Source organism: Rhineura floridana, chromosome 3 (genome assembly GCF_030035675.1).
Source record: "Rhineura floridana isolate rRhiFlo1 chromosome 3, rRhiFlo1.hap2, whole genome shotgun sequence".
NCBI lineage: Eukaryota > Metazoa > Chordata > Lepidosauria > Squamata > Rhineuridae > Rhineura > Rhineura floridana.
In genome coordinates, this window is record NC_084482.1 from 226,466,220 (window position 1) to 226,482,350 (window position 16,131).

General features: G+C 48.0%; 1 protein-coding gene across 7 annotated transcripts; it reads left to right on the plus strand.

Annotated features, from left to right (window-relative positions):
* The first annotated feature begins 1,505 nt into the window (after nt 1-1,505).
* On the plus strand, nt 1,506-15,285 carry LOC133381832 (zinc finger protein 665-like). Of its 7 annotated transcripts, none has more exons than XM_061621339.1 (6): nt 1,516-1,607; nt 2,346-2,549; nt 3,768-3,960; nt 5,034-5,160; nt 9,306-9,383; nt 11,670-15,285. In XM_061621339.1, the coding sequence occupies exons 2-6, from the start codon at nt 2,536-2,538 to the stop codon at nt 13,028-13,030; spliced, it is 1,773 nt and encodes a 590-aa protein (XP_061477323.1). In that variant the 5' UTR covers nt 1,516-1,607; nt 2,346-2,535; the 3' UTR covers nt 13,031-15,285. The 7 variants fall into 7 exon arrangements, with proteins under 7 accessions (XP_061477324.1, XP_061477323.1, XP_061477322.1 ...); XM_061621338.1 differs by having other exon boundaries at nt 1,517-1,607; nt 11,667-15,285; XM_061621340.1 differs by lacking the exon at nt 2,346-2,549 and having other exon boundaries at nt 1,506-1,607; nt 11,667-15,285.
* Nucleotides 15,286-16,131: the final 846 nt, after the last annotated feature.

The following is a 16,131-nucleotide window of genomic DNA, read 5'->3' on the forward strand; positions in this document are numbered from 1 at the left end:
GTCTGTCCTGAATCTTCCAGCATTCAGCTTGATTGCATGTCAAAAAGTTCTCATGTTATATGAAAGGGAGAAAACCTTTCTCTATCCACTTTCTCCGTGCCTTGCATAATTTTGCACACTTCTATCATGTCACCCGTGACTCACCTTTTCTGGTAAACTAAAAAGCCCCAAATGCTGTAACCTCCATCCCCTTGATCATTCCCCCTCGCAGAAGTCCATCCCATTGGCCATCTCCTGTGCCCATTGTATTAGATGAGGTTTCTCTGAAAAGGAAAAGGTAACATTTGGGGCCATGTTAACTTTTCCCATAAGGAAGAGGTTCTGGAACAACATGCAGAGGTTCTCATGGTCCTTCTCTGTGTATCTTGCAAAGGACACTGCAGCCTTTGGGTGCCCTTCACATCTAAGGTTCTGCTGGTGCCTGCGTACAAAATGGAAGGTGCAAGATAACAAGAGGAGGCTGTTAATGCCATTTTGTAGGGCCAAAACCATTATTTGTTAAAACCATAACTTCAAAGGAAAAGGGGGCAAGACGGGGTTTTTTTTCTTACTGCAAAAGCCCATCTGCCCTCCAGGCAAGGCTCAGCGGCAAACCTGGGTGCAGTCCAGGGGTCTGTTTTGGTTTGTTTGCAGCCCTTGAAAGCAAAGGCATCAGGCAGAAAGGCCCCTTAAGCAGAAAGGACCCCGGAAGAGGGAGAGCTGGAAAGGCCAAGCAGTTTGGCCCAATGGTTTCACCGACTGCCAATTGATTGGGAAAAATGTAAATGGACTGCCTTCAAGCCGATTCTGACCTTTGGCGACCCTACAAGTAGGGTTTTCATGGTAAGTGGTATTCAGAGGGGGTTTCCCATCGCCTTCCTCTGAGTCTGAGAGGCAGTGACTGGCCGAAGGTCGCCCAGTGAGCTTCATGGCTGTGTGGGGATTCGAACCCGGGTCTCCCAGGTCCTAGTCCAGCACCTTAAACACGATGCCACACTGGCTCTCTACTTTTTTAGGGGAGGGGGTAGAAACCTTCATTAAGTTTTGGGTCCTAGAGAGGCAATCAAAGGTGCAATGAAAAGAAGGAAAAGGGTGTGGGGGGTGAATGGAGGGTTCTGCCTTTGTCAGCCAAGGAGAGAAAGGAGGAGGTTGGAGCGCGCATAGGAAAGAGAGGCGCAAGGAACGGGGTTCACGTGAGAAGAAGGACTTGCTCCTGGGAGAGGGGGGCTTAAGGGAGGGAGGAGCCCCCTCCTCTCTGGGAATCCATAGAAAGTGGGGCGGGGCTGATCCATGCAAAGGGGGGCCGAATGGCAGCCTGGTCTGCCTTGCAAGCTTCACTCCGAAGCCGCTTCCCCGCGCAGGTCAGTCCTGGGGGAAATATGGAGGCCAGGCAGTGGGGGGGGGGGTCAGTCTGGATGTCCTCGATAGGACGCATTTCCTGGGGCAGGAGAGGGAGAGGTGGGGGGGAGGAGCAGTCCTCCGGTGGGTCGAGGAACTGAGCTTTGTTTCCTAGAGAGGCAGGAAGTTTTAATCAAAAGGGGGGGGAGGAGAGGCACTAGAAGAAGCGGGCGCGGAGAAGGCGGCGCTACGCTGCAGGGTCCGCGCCGGTGCGCGCAAAGGAGTAAGAGGTGCAACATCACCGGGTGTGATGGGGAAGAAGAGGAGGAGGGGAGGAGGAGGGGGGATGGGGCGGCCCTCCAGGGGCTCCCCAGGCAGGGAGGGGGCCTGATCCACTTTCCACGGGATTTCGCCTCCCTCTCTCGCAGGTCAGCCCAGTCCCCAGGCCGGGCAGGGGGAGAAAGGGGTCCTTGGTGCAGAGGGAGCCGCCTTGCTTGGGGAGATGGCACGGCGGAGAACAGCCCCAGAGCTGGAGGGAGAGCGGCTTTGTTGGGGGGGGGGGACGAAGAGCGGCTGGTCAGTTTCCCTCCTGCAAGGCAAGAGAAATGCGTTTGAAACCGACCAGCTTCTTTAGAAGCCCTTTAAATTAGTCTCCGGGGAGAGGGGGAGGAAATAGTTAAATGCCACCCCCCTCTCAAGATCAAAGCCCCCCCGGGGGTGGGTCTCAGAGGTATGTATGTGTGTGGGGGTGGTGGTGAGGGGCTTGCCTTGGAGAGATCCACTTAGGTGGGAGGGCCTCTGTATCACTATACAATACCCAGGCAATGCTCACAACCACCCTATAAGGTGGGCCAGGGTGACAACCCGTGTCTAGTGCAGTGGTCAGACATGGGACAGAGGCTCTTTCCCTGCCTGAGGGCCACATTCTCACATCAACCACCTTCCAGGGGCCACTTTCCAGTGGGGGGGCAGGGACAGGGGAAAAAGTGGGTGGAGCTATGGATGTAACCTTTACCTTTGTACAATAGGCTACGCTGTTGCAATGCAAAAGTCAGAGGGCTCTTCAATACAAAGACACACAGAGAGAAAGAGAGCACTGGAGGAAAGGGCACAGATGCTTGCCATTTAACACTGAACTAAGTCAAAAAGGACCCAGGTTCAAATCCCTGCTCAGGAGTGGAATTCACTTTGTGACCTTGGCCCTCTGATAGTGTTTCTATGAAGACAAAGGGGTACATGTGTGTGTGTGTGTGAAAATATTTTTTCCACTCTGGGCTCCTTAGAGGAAGGCCTTGGCAAAAAAAAATTAAAACATAATTTATCCACATATTTTATTATAAGTAAATGAACTTCTTATATCCAAGTTGCCCAAACGTCAGCCCTGTGAGGTAGGCGAGAATGCTGTTGACCTCTCCACCTTGCACATCACCTGCGCAACTTGGAACAGCCTTCTGCAACCTGGTGCCCTCCAGATGTTGCTGGACTGGGAGTCCCACCCGCCCCAGCCCGCATGGCCGATGGTCAGGGATGGCAGTGGCTGTAGCCCACAACATCTAAAGCAGGTGTGAGGAGCCCTCCAGCCTTCCAGATTTTGCTGAACTGCAACTCGCATCATCCCTGGCCATTGGCCATGCTTGCCGGGGCTGATGGGAGTTGTAGTTCAGCAACATCTGGAGGGCCAAAGGTTCTCTACCCTTGCTGTAAAGGTTTATGCAAGTAGATGATGCCCATAATGTGTCCTTCTGTTTTTAACGTAGGAGTGTTGCAAGTAGCTCAAAACTCTTTTCCTTGCCCAGCGGGCTGAGACGAATGCAGCTCAGGGTTCCTCTCCCTATATTTCCAGTGGCGAGAAGGGCGGCTTTTCACATCCCTAGGGAGCTCCGAAATGGAGCTAGGGGCCTCATCCACTCCCATAGAATCATAGAATAGTAGAGTTGGAAGGGGCCCATAAGGCCATCAAGTCCAACCCCCTGCTCAATGCAGGAATCCCACCTTACAATATGCACAAACCGCCAACTTTCAGGGACACTATACCCGACTGCTGTGCACAGGGGTTAGGTTTTTAATTTTATGCCCTCCTCGTGATGAAAAAGGGGCACAGGAACAAAGTCTGAGAGGGTTCACAAGCTAAAAGAGAACCTCTGAGGTGGGCAGGATGAAAAGGCAGGAGCGGCTAGATTGACTGGGGTTGGATGATGGCGAAAGAGGGAAGACCTTCCCAGGCCTGGAAGACAGTCTGGGATGAACTGAGGAGGGGTCTAAAACAGATTTAGGGGCTCAATGTCAAGGCCCCGTGAAGGTCGAGCATCCCGAAGCAAACTTAACCACTTTCTCATTTTGAGCAGTCCCTGGTCACCAAAAGCGTCAGGACGCTTATCGTATTAAAACCCCTAAACTCCAAATTTGCTCCAAGGATGAAATTCGTCCCACCCCCTCTCTCTCCCCTGCAGGCTTTGCAATGACCCCACCTTGAGGGCTGCTCCCTGCTCGAAAGTGCATCGTGGCAACTGCTGCGAGAGGCCCAGAGGTGCCTGCGCTTACGCCTCCTCCTCTTCCGTCTCCGCCACAATGACCTCAGAGGCACCGTCGGGGTCGTCTCTTTCTTGGGGCAGAGTGGAAACGGCTGTTCAGCAGCCACCGCAGGTAAGGAAAGAGAATCGGGGAGACGTGGGGGACAGCCTCGGTACCTCTCCCTGTATTTAGTGGGAAGGGGCTCTGGAAGACAGTGCCCTTTGGTCTCTACTTTGGGCACTACCTCAGCACGGAAGACGAGCCCTGTGGCTGGATCAGGCCACAGGGGGCCCATCTAGTGCAGCATCCTGTTCTCACAGTGGCCAACCAGACAACCCAGTAGGAAGCCCACAAGCAAAGCACCCTCCCCACTTGTGATTCTGAGTGTATTCAGAGGCATCCTGACACCGCCTGCCAAGGCAGAGCACGGCCATCCTGGGCCGTAGCTACTGGAAGCCTCATTCTCCATGCATTTGTCTAATCCTCTTTTAAAGCCATCCAAGTTGGTGTCCCTCACTGCATTGATCCAAAGTGGCCTACTTACAGGGGCTGGTAAATTGACCAAAGCCCACATGCACCTACCATGTTACTCCTTCCCCTTTCAGACTGGGAAATTGGGAAAGTGATTGTTAAAACAAAAGGGATTGCGAAGAGCTCCAAAAGGACCTCTGCAAATGGGTGGTATATACTGAGTGGGTTTGAACTGGTGGTGACTGAACCAGAATGAGATCATAGAATCATAGAACAGTAATATGAAATAAAAATAAAATATATAAAAATATAAAATTATGCATGGCATGGAAAAATTAGAAAACTTCTTCTCCCTCTCTCATGATGCTAGAACTTGTGGACATCCAATTAAGCTCGACGTTGCTCCCACAAGAGGCAGTGCTGGCCACCAGTCGGGATGGCTTTAAAGAAGAAGATTAGACAAATCAATGGAGGCCGAGGCCATCACTGGCTATGAGCCACGATGGCTGTGCCCTGCCTCCATAGTAGGAGGCAATATGCTTCTGAAAACCAGTTGCCGGAAGCTGCAAGAGGGGAGAGCGCTCTTGCACTCAGGTCCTGCTTGTGGGCTTCCCATCGGGGCATCTGGTTGGCCACTGAGAGAACAGGATGCTGGACTAGTTGGGCCACTGGCCTGATCCAGCATCCTTATGTTCTTAAATCATTGTTTTGTCATCTTCCTCTTCTTCTTCCAGGGTCTGGTGACCTTTGGGGACATAGCTGCATCGTTCAGTGAGGAGAAATGGGCTCTGCTGGAGCCAGGCCAAGGAGCTCTGCACAGGGAAGTCATGAAGGAGAACTATGAAACTGTGGCCTCTGTTGGTAAGGAGCCGTTTTTTTCCCTGACTGATTTTGAAAGTGTGAATTTGCAATTTGTGCCCTTTATCCCTGCAGTCAAGGCGGCTGTTACACCTTGGTGATGTGCCCTGGACACCTGCTTGGCATGGCTCGCTCCCTGGCATCTTCACTGGGGAATGGGTACAAACGCTCTCCTTGACAAGTTTCTCCCTCCACCCCCACTGCTGGACTCCTTTTCACGTGTAAACTATAGCTGAGTGATAAACTGGAAGTTGAAATAAGGCTGCAGTCTCAAGCATGTTTGTTTATTTTATTTATTTGTTTCATTTTTAAACCGCCCATAGCGAATAGCTCTCTGGGCGGTGTACAAAAGCATTAAAATACAAAATATCATAATAAAAACAGCCGAACAATAATAAACACAAACAGAAACCACAGAAATATAAAAGTAAACACATTAAAATGCCTGGGAGCATAGCCAGGTCTTAACCTGGCGCCGAAAAGATAGCAGCATCGGCGCCAGGCGTATTTCTTCGGGGAGGCTATTCCACAATTCGGGGGCCACTACAGAAAAGGCCCTAGATCGTGTAACTGTCCTCCGGGCTTCCCGATGGGTTGGTACCCAGAGGAGGGCCTTAGCTGCTGAGCGAAGTGACCGGGTAGGTTCATAGCGGGAGAGGCGTTCCACAAGGTATTGCGGTCCCACACCGTGTAAGGCTTTATAGGTCAAAACCAGCACCTTGAATCTGGCCCGGAAACAAATAGGTAGCCAGTGCAAACGGGCCAGAACAGGTGTTATATGCGCTGACCGGCTGGTCCTCGTCAGCAGTCTGGCTGCTGCGTTTTGCACTAGCTGAAGCTTCCGAACTGTCTTCAAGGGCAGCCCTACGTAGAGCGCATTACAGTAATCCAACCTAGAAGTTACCAGAGCATGAACAGCTGAGGCGAGGTCATCCCTGTCCAGATAGGGGCGTAGCTGGGCTACCAACCGAAGGTGGTAGAACGCATTCCTTGCCACCTAGGCCACTTGCGCCTCAAGAGACAAGGAAGGATCGAAAAGCACCCCCAGACTACGAACCTGTTCCTTCAAGGGGAGTGTAACCCCATCTAGAACAGGGTAAACATCCACCATCTGAACAGGGAAGGCATTCACCAACAGTGTCTCGGTCTTGTCTGGATTGAGTCTCAGTTTATTAGCTCTCATCCAGTCCATTTTCGCGGTCAGGCAGTGGTTCAGCACATCCACAGACTCACCTGTAGAGGATGAAAAGGAGAAATAGAGCTGCGTGTCATCAGCGTACTGGTGGCAACGCACTCCAAAACTCCTGATGACGGCACCCAGAGGCTGCATGTAGATGTTAAAAAGCATGGGGGACAAAACCGACCCCTGAGGGACTCCACAATGGAGAGTCCAAGGTGTCGAGCAATGTTCCCCAAGTACTACCTTCTGGTGACGATCCGCCAAGTAGGAGCGGAACCACTGCCAAGCAGTGCCTCCAACTCCCAACTCCGCGAGTCTCCCCAGAAGGATACCATGGTCGATGGTATCAAACGCCGCTGAGAGATCAAGGAGAATCAACAGAGTCACATTCCCTCTGTCCCTCTCCCGACAAAGGTCATCGTACAGGGCGACCAAGGCTGTTTCAGTGCCAAAACCAGGCCTAAAACCGGATTGAAACGGATCCAGATAATCGGTCTCATCCAAGAGCGCCTGGAGCTGACCGGCAACCACCCGCTCCAGAACCTTGCCCAAAAAGGGGACATTCGCCACCAGTCTATAGTTGTTCAGGTCATCTGGGTCTAAGGAAGGTTTCTTTAAAAGAGGTCTTACTACTGCCTCCTTGAGGCTACTAGGGACTACTCCCTCACTCAAGGAGGCATTTATCACTTCCTTAGCCCAGCCGGTGGTCCCAGTCCTACTAGCCTTCACTAGCCAAGATGGACAAGGATCTAGCACAGACGTGGTCGCCCGCACCATTCCAAGCACCTTGTCCACTTCCTCAAGCTGCACCAACTGAAACTCATCCAATAATGAAGGACCTGGTTGGCCACTGTGAGAACAGGATGCTGGACTAGATGGGCCACTGGCCTGATCCAGCAGGCTCTTCTTATGTTCTTATGTTCTTAAGGACAAGACCGTGCTCTGGACACTTCAGTGGATTCAACTGTCATAACATCAGAGTCTAGGTCCCTATGGATGCATGTGATTTTATTTTGGAAGTGCCCTGCAATGTCGTTACAGCGAGCTTCAGATGTTTCAATGGTATCTTGAGGACCTGAATGTAAGAGTCCTCTTACAACCCTAAAAAGCTCTGCTGGGCGGCAAAGAGATGTCCTAATAGAAGCAGCGAAGTAAGACTTCTTCGCCGCCCTTACCGCTTTTATGTACGACTTAGTAGAGGCACTTACCAAAGCATAATTGCATCCGTCTGGAGTTCATCTCCATCTGCACTCCAGCCTCCTTCTCTCTTGCTTCATCGCTCTCAGCTCCGGCATATACCACGGAGCTGTATGAGCTCTGCAACGAAGAGGGCGCGCGGGAGCGATCATGTCAATAGCCCGGGTCATCTCCGTATTCCACAGTTCGACCAAGGCCTCGACAGGAGCGCCAGTACTATCAGCCGGAAAAACTCCCAGAGCCCTCTGAAAACCAGTAGGATCCATGAGTCTCCGGGAGCGGACCAACTTAATAGGTCCTCCACCCTTGCAGAGGGAAAGAGTCGTCGTAAGTCTAAAACTCAGCAGGCGATGATCTGTCCATGACAATGGGGTAGATGAAAAACACCCCACCTCCAGATCACCATCTCCATGACCAGTGGCGAAGATCAAATCAAGAGTGTGACCCGACACATGCGTTGGGCCAGTAACAAATTGAGACAGCCCCATGGTTGTCATGGAGGCCATGAAGTCCTGAGCCGCCCCAGATAAGATAGCCTCGGCATGAACGTTGAAGTCCCCCAACACCACAAGTTTGGGGGACCTCAACAACACCTCCGAGACCATCTCTGTCAGCTCAGCTAGGGAAGCTGTTGGGCAGCAAGGTGGACGGTACACCAACAGGATTCCCAGTCTGTCTCCTTGGCCCAGCACAAGGTGGAGGCACTCTAGACCAGTCGCCATCTGGACAGGATGCCTGGTGAGCGAGAAAGTACTCCTATAGACCACAGCGACCCTGCCTCCCCGGCCCTCAGATCTACCATAGTGCTGCACCGAATACCCAGGTGGGCAAAGCTGAGAGAGGGCAACTTGAACAGTGACCATGTATGTTTGTAATAATAATGTCATCTGAAATTCGTATATCCCCCCCTTTCTCCTATTTGGAGCTTGTGGATTTGGGGCAAAGTGTCACCGCTATGCTGACAGCTCTCAACTCTTTCTGTTCCATCGGTGCCAGGATGGGCAGTGTGAGTCCTGAACCAATGTCTGGAGGTGGTAAAGGGGGCTGCAACCTTCTTGTTTTGGATGTGGTGCTCCTCTGCCTCAAACCACTCACTGTTCAAGCTGCTGTCAGTTGGGGTCCATTATTGTTATTGCTGGGAGTAGGGGAACCATATATTGCGAAGATCCCTTTCCTGCTCCTGCTGCCTTGGCGGCTCCTGCCTCCGACACTGCTCAGGACAGGAGCATTCATATAACACATGCCGTTATATTTCCCTTTCAGAAATCTAACATCTTTCACAACTGATTATTCTTTTCAAACTAAGACACTGAAGTGCTGATGGTGTTTCTGTCTATGTAAATACGTTGCAGTGGCTTGAATCTTAATCACCATGAGAGAAGATTTTACCAGAGGATTGTAACTTTGAAGCGCATCTCTGGCTTGCTTATTGTGGGAGAAAGAGGGACGGCTCCCAGGCTCACTTTTGCTTTTGGTGTGTTAAAATGATATGGCCCAAATGAAAACAGCTGGCTGTGTCATCTCCAACAGGCATTTCAAACTAAGTGCCAGACTGCTGCCGCTGCGACCATAAAGGCTCTGTCCTGTTCATGTGGGCGTGGGAGTTATAAATTAAATAAATAATAACAATAATAATAATAATAATAATAATAATAATAATAATAATAATAAAGACCATAATTATACCTCCTCTTAGCTTTAAGAGGCTCGGTTTGGACTGGGTAAATGTTTTGTGGTCAAAAGTAACTAGTGTTGTCTGTTTCCTTGGAAGAATCTGACCTCAGTTCCTGCTGGGAAGAAGAGAAATATCCGTTTAACCAGGATCTCAAAGAAGAGGAGACATCAGCAGGTAGCTGCTTAGCCTGTTATGGGGCCCTCTTCGGTGTTGGGAATAGACACCGATAGTTCCTGTGTAACATCATTCCTGGCAGATTATTATTTTTATGTATTGATTGTATTTGTTTATTAAATGTATATCCCGCCCTTCCTCCCAAGGGAGCCCAGAGTCACCTGTCCAGCTGTGAGTTCTACTGGTGGACAACTCATATGGCTTTCAGAACAGAAAGCCTGCTGGATCAGGTCAGTGGCTCCTCTAGTCCAGCACCCAGTTCTCACCGTGGCCAGCCAGATGCCCATGGGGAGCCCGAAAGCAGGACCTGACACAAGAGCTCTCTCCTGTCCTGCCGTTCCTAGCAATTGGTAATCAGAAGCGTACTGCCTCCAATATTAGACTTCTGAATCTTTATTTTATTGTATTGTATTATATATATACACACACACATCTTGTTTGTGGAAAACCTCTCAGTGGTTTACAAAAAACATTCATATTACCAATAAAAACAGTTAAAAAGAAGTAATTCAAAATATTTTTCAAAAATAATTAAAACCAGTATGCTAAAAAGAGATTGAAACTCGTTATCTGCCTCAATTCCTGCTCCGGCTGGGAGGAAGGGCGGGATATAAATCAAAGAATACTAAATAAATGATCATAATTCCTCAGACGCCCTTCCTGCACAAATTAGTTTGTACACAGGGATCTGCCTTATATCTTCTGCTGTGAAAATAGATGCAAATAATTCTCATCTTCCAAGGGGAATTAGAAATAATCATGGAAGATAAAGCTCCGAATGGGAACTATTTGTTTATCTATATTCAATTTCTGTCCCACCCTTCCTCTGAAAGGGGTGCAGGAGAGGCTGACTGCTGTCTGCCAGAATCGGGCTGTTGCCTTTATGTCCTCCTTGTGGAGTTCCTGTACACATCTCCTCAGGCACTGTGAAGATGCTGGACTAGATAGACCTTTGCTCTGATCCAGCAGCGGTCTTTCTATAAAGGAAGTGGCGGCCTGTATGTGGAAACTTCCCTTCCATCTGCTGAGAAACTCCCAAATTGAAATAGCTGGATTGATTTCCACAATGCTACTGAGCTGTGCTTAAAGTACACCGAACGCCTGTTTACAAGTGTCCTATGGGTCCTATTCAGTCAACACATCCCTATCCTATTCATCACCAGGAGGTCTAAGATCTTGCCTTTCTCTGCTTTTGGGAGAGGCCCATAGCAATGCCTGGATGTTTTGTTCTCAGAAGTAACTAGCTTGCTTCTTCCCTTGAAAGAAATTTCAAAACCTCTTTTCATCTCTTGGCTGGAAGGACACTGATGAAGGGGAGAGATCAGCAGGTGTGGATTGGAAAAATATCTTGGGAAAGGTTACTGTGGGAACAAAAGATGATGCAGTGCCTGTGGCTAAATTCAGAGTTGGCCAGTGAAATATATAACCCACGGATGAGGCATTCTCCTTACAGTCCAAAGTGTCATTGCAAACTTGTGCAACATTGGTCTTGGGCCGTTCCTGCCTTTGAGAAAAGACTAGCTCAGTGGCAGAGCACCTGATTTGCACGTAGATGTTCCTAGATTTAATCCTTGGAATCTTCAGGTAGAGCTGGGAGGGGCCCTCATTTGAAACCTTGCAGAGCAGCTGCCAGCCAGTGTAGACAGTATTTAGCTAGAGGGGCTAATCGTTTGATTCAGTATAAGGCAACTTCCTGTGTTCCTATATTTCTCTCTGATCATCTCTTCTGAGTGCAGTGAGCTGTGCTCAGTTTGGCCTCTTTCCCAGCATGGCTGCACTTACGTTGTCCCTCACTATGCTTCTTATTGAATATTGTTGTAGAAATGTATGCCATAGTTGTATCCCAGATGGGGAGAATACCAGGCACACCTGGGTTTAGTGACAACAGGTGATATGTGGACCAGAAAGGAATTTATGTTGTTGTGTGAGACTGTAGCATATATTCAGAAGGTAATCTCTGTTTCTGCTGGGTGTGCAAAGTGCGGAATCATGGAAATGCAGCAATCCAAGAATTGAATTGAATTGAATTGAAACTTTATTTTTACCCTGCCCTTTTTCCAAACTGGAACTCAGGGCGGCTTACAAATAAAACTACATGTAGTTAAAAACATAGAAAAATATACAATTAAAATACAATTAAACTATGCACAACCTTAAAACCGTAAAAGGCACTTAAAAATCTAAAAACAATTTAAAATAATACACCAGCTGGGCTTTATCTGTGATGAGATCCTTTGATTTTGACTTGAAATTTAATCATGATTTTTTTCTCCTCACCCCCAGCAGATAATGGTCAGAAAAATGAGGATGATGGGGAACCAAAGATGGTGCCATTGGCAATAGTCAGGCATGAAGCACAGAAAGAGATGTTTGGAAATAATGGCGGTCCGCAAAAGCCTGAAAGACACCAATCAGAGAATGGGAGGGAGAAACCCTCTGTTTCTCAGATTTTGCATCATGACACAACAGAGAAACCATTTAAATGCATGGAGTGTGGAAAAAGTTTCAGTCACAGCAGTGCCCTTTGTTTACATCAAAGAATCCACACAGGGGAGAAACCATTTAAATGCAAGGAATGTGGAAAAAGTTTCAGTGTGAGTAGTAACCTTTCTAAGCATAGAAGAATCCACACAGGGGAGAAACCATTTAAATGCATAGAGTGCGGAAAGACCTTTGTTCGGAATGGTGACCTTACTTTGCATCAAAGAACTCACACAGGGGAGAAACCATTTAAATGTATGGACTGTGGAAAGAGTTTCAGTCAGAGCAGTAAACTTGCTGTACATCAAAGAATACACACAGGGGACAAACCATTTAAATGCATGGAGTGTGGAAAGAGCTTCAGTGTAAGCTGTAGCCTGACTTTACATCAAAGGATGCATACAGGGGAGAAACCATTTAAATGCTTAGAGTGTGGAAAGAGCTTCAGCTGGAATAGTAACCTTACTGTACATCAAAGAACACACACAGAAGAGAAACCATTTAAATGCTTGGAGTGTGGAAAGAGCTTTAGCTGTAATAGAAACCTCACATTACATCAAAGAATGCACCTAGGGGGGGAACTATTTAAATGCCTAGAATGTGGAAAGAGCTTCAAAGAGAGTAGTGCTCTGTGTATGCATCAAAGAACACACTCAGGGGAGAAACCATTTAAATGCATGGAGTGTGGAAAGGGCTTCAATCAGAGCAGTGCCCTTCATTTGCATCAAAGAACTCACACGGGGCAGAAACCATTTAAATGCATGGAGTGTGGAAAGAGCTTCAGTGTTTGGAACAGCTTTACTTTACATCAAAGAACGCACACAGGGGAGAAGCCATTTAAATGCATGGAGTGTGGAAAGAGTTTCAATGTGAGTGGCAACCTTACTATGCATAAAAAAATTCACACAGGGGAGAAGCCATTTCAGTGCATGGAGTGTGGAAAGAGCTTCAGTGTGAGTGGCAACCTTACTAAGCATAAACTGATCCATAGAGGGGAGAAGCCATTTAAATGCATGGAGTGTGGAAAGAGTTTCAGTCAGAATATTCACCTTACTTCACATCAAAGAGCCCACACAGGGGAGAAACCATTTAAATGCGTGGAATGTGGAAAGAGCTTTAGTTGGAACAGTAGCCTTACTAAACATCATAGGACACACATGGGGTAGAGAACCCATTTAAATTCATAGAGTCACTTCAGTCAGAATAATATCCCTAATTTACATTAAAGAACCCACACGGGAGAAGAACTGTGAAAATGCTTTAATGGTAGTGAAACACTTAATAGACATCTAAGAACATGTTCAGGAGGGAAATGTTTTACTTCATGGAGAGTGGAAAGAGCTTCAGTTGAAACAGTATACTTACTTTATATCAAAGGAACCCACACAGGAGAAAAATTATGTAAATTAATGGAGTATGGAAATAGGTTCAGTGACTGTGATGGAGATATAAGGTTGGATGCTTCCAATAGTTTTGGGCTCAAGAGTCTACCCTAAGTAAGGCTCTGGGTTCACATCAGTAGCCCCAAGACAAAGTGAAGCTGTTCCAGCTCAGAGAAATGGTGTGATGGAACCTCTTTCCTCTTAAGACGGCATTTACAGATTCAGGACTGAATTTTAGCTCCGAGCAAAGGGGAGGAACAAAGGAACAAATCAGTGAGCAGGGAAAATTTTTGGAGTGTTGGGCACCACAGGGAAGACTATATATTCTTCACTTTAGCCATCTTAGGTTCATTTTTCCCCCACGCAATCTATTTTTTTCTGATGTCTTTCAGTGCTGCACCTTACCTCTTCTGTGGAATATAAACAGAAAGTAGAAAACTTTGCTTTTAGATTTCAGTTTTGCTGCTTATAATGGCAGAGCAATCCAAATGATGGGAAGCTGTGTTGGGGGGGGGGCGCTGGTAGAGGAAGAGCCAATGGAAAGCTCCATAGCGTCCACTCCCCATTTTGGGAGCCACCGGCCCAACTGAACACAGGCTACCTCAGGAGCCGTGTGGGGGCTGGAAGGGAAGAGCCGGCGTCCACAAACAGTCCTACTGGGGAGTCAGCATTCCCCATAGACCACTATTAGAATCATTTTACTACAGCGGCCTTTTTGCCTGCGAGCTTCAGGACAGATCCAGACCTGCGGGAGCACTCCAAGGGGGACTTGGATGCTGTGTAAGTCTCCCCCCCGTAGCTCCTCCCACACCATGCCCCCAGAATGCCCCACTTTTGGGGCTGCTGCCTGCTCTCTATCTGCTGGACTGGCTGTCCCCAGTGGAGCGCTGGCAGGGTCCCGGCAGCACCACGAGTGAGCCGGGATGAGGGGCTTCTGGCGGGACCTGGTGGCACCAGGACCTTGCCAGGTCAGTCATGGTTCCACCACATCCAACTCCCTCTGCCCGGCATAAATCCAACTTGGATCGCTCCCTAATTTTACTGTGGGTTAGGTTCCTCTGTGCTGAATTTTCCACAGACTCCAATAAATTTTAGGAAATATTACTTGCCCCTTACTAGAACTATTGCTGGTGATTTTTATATAGAGATAGCTTTACTGGCTTTTTCCAGATACATTTTTATAGATTCATTTTATTTTTTCCTTAATTTTATTTAATCTCAGGTGAGGCTCAGATTTCACTATTTTATTTTTATTTTTTTTAAAAATAATCTTTTTATTGGGACTAATTTTCTATTTATTTTTCTGGATGTTGTATCCAGTCTGATCTCTGCTCATGTGCATCTAAGACCACAGGAGGCTGTTCACTGGAATTCACCTCTGAGTTAGCAGCTATGCGCTTCTATTGAAGAAAACTGCTGTGCGGTTGGTTAGGACAGCTGGGGGTGCAAGAACCTTTAACTAGAGGACTGGTGGGTTTTAGGTCAGCCAGTGTAGGATTTAGCAATGGTTCTAAAGTTCATTGAAATCTTGCCTGCTACAATCCTTGTATGTACTGGGCACTTTACCAGATACCTTCATATAATACATTTTCCACTTTGTTCTTCAATGTAATCATTGTATTCTAATGGTTTTTATGTATAAAATATTTTATGGGGCTCTCCATCTTTGGATTGTGCTCCCCAGTAAAGTCCACCTGGTGCCTTCATTGACATCTTTTCAGCGCCAGGTAAAGACATCCTTTCCCCCCCAGGCTTTTGATAGATTAAGATGATGTTTCATTAGTGTGCTGACCCAAGTTTTCAGTGGCTGTTACGGGGATTGTTGTATTTTGTTGTTTTATGGTATGATATATTTATTTGTGTTTTTAACAGTTTTGTAAATCGCTTGGAGACCTTTGGGTAACAAGGAATTAAATATAATAAATAATAGCTTTTGATTTTTGTTTGATATTCTTTGTGGAAGATGCTTTCATCTTTCGTAAACTGAAATGCATTCACTGGTCTTCTGTTTATGTATTTTAAATAAATTTTGAAACTGATTTCAGCCTCTGGTCATATCTGCTCACCATCTTCTCCCCCTTGTGGCAAATTGAGGGCCTCAACTTCATCTGGTACTGGAGGTGGTATAGAAGGCAAATGAGAACTGGGTTTTGTCTCATAGCAAAACTGGCTTCTCCAGCAACAAAAGGCCCTTTGGGAAAGATGGCAGGGTTGGGGGAATCTCTGCTTAGGGCCAGTGCCAAAGGGCGGCCAGGGCGGGCCCTGGCTGAGGGCCCCTGCGGCTCAGAGGGGGCCCTGCAGGGTTCCTTGTTAGGGTGAGAGAGTAGCGCTCCCCTTCTGTAATACGCTTCAGAGTCCCTGCTGCGGATCACAGGGAGGGAGCTTCCAGGCCATCTGCCCGTTCACACACTCCACCTACCTCTCTCTCCTGTCTTCTGCCGCTTGCAGGCAGGGCTGCCATCAACCAAGATGGCGGCAGAGGCTTCTTTAAGGGGCTAATGCCCCTACTGCCATCTTGGTTGATGGCAGGCATGTGTCCACACGTAGCATACTGAGCATGCATGCCATCAACCAAGATGGTGACAGGGGCATCAGACCCTTAGAGAAGCCTGGGTTGATGGTAGCCCTGTGAGCACTCCACGGGTAGTACACACAGCAGTAGGAGACGGGAGAGAGGTAGGTGGAACAGGCACAAGCTGCACGTCCAGGGCAAGCGCCGGCCCTTTCTCTGTTTAAGACCTTTGAGGAGCCGCTGCAAGGAACAAGGAAGGTGTATCTACATACTGGAAGCATGGGGAATGACTCCTCAGGTATGCAATTATACAATTTAAATGCATCCTCACTCTGTAAAGCCATGAACAGCTCAAGGTCCAGGTTGCTGAAAG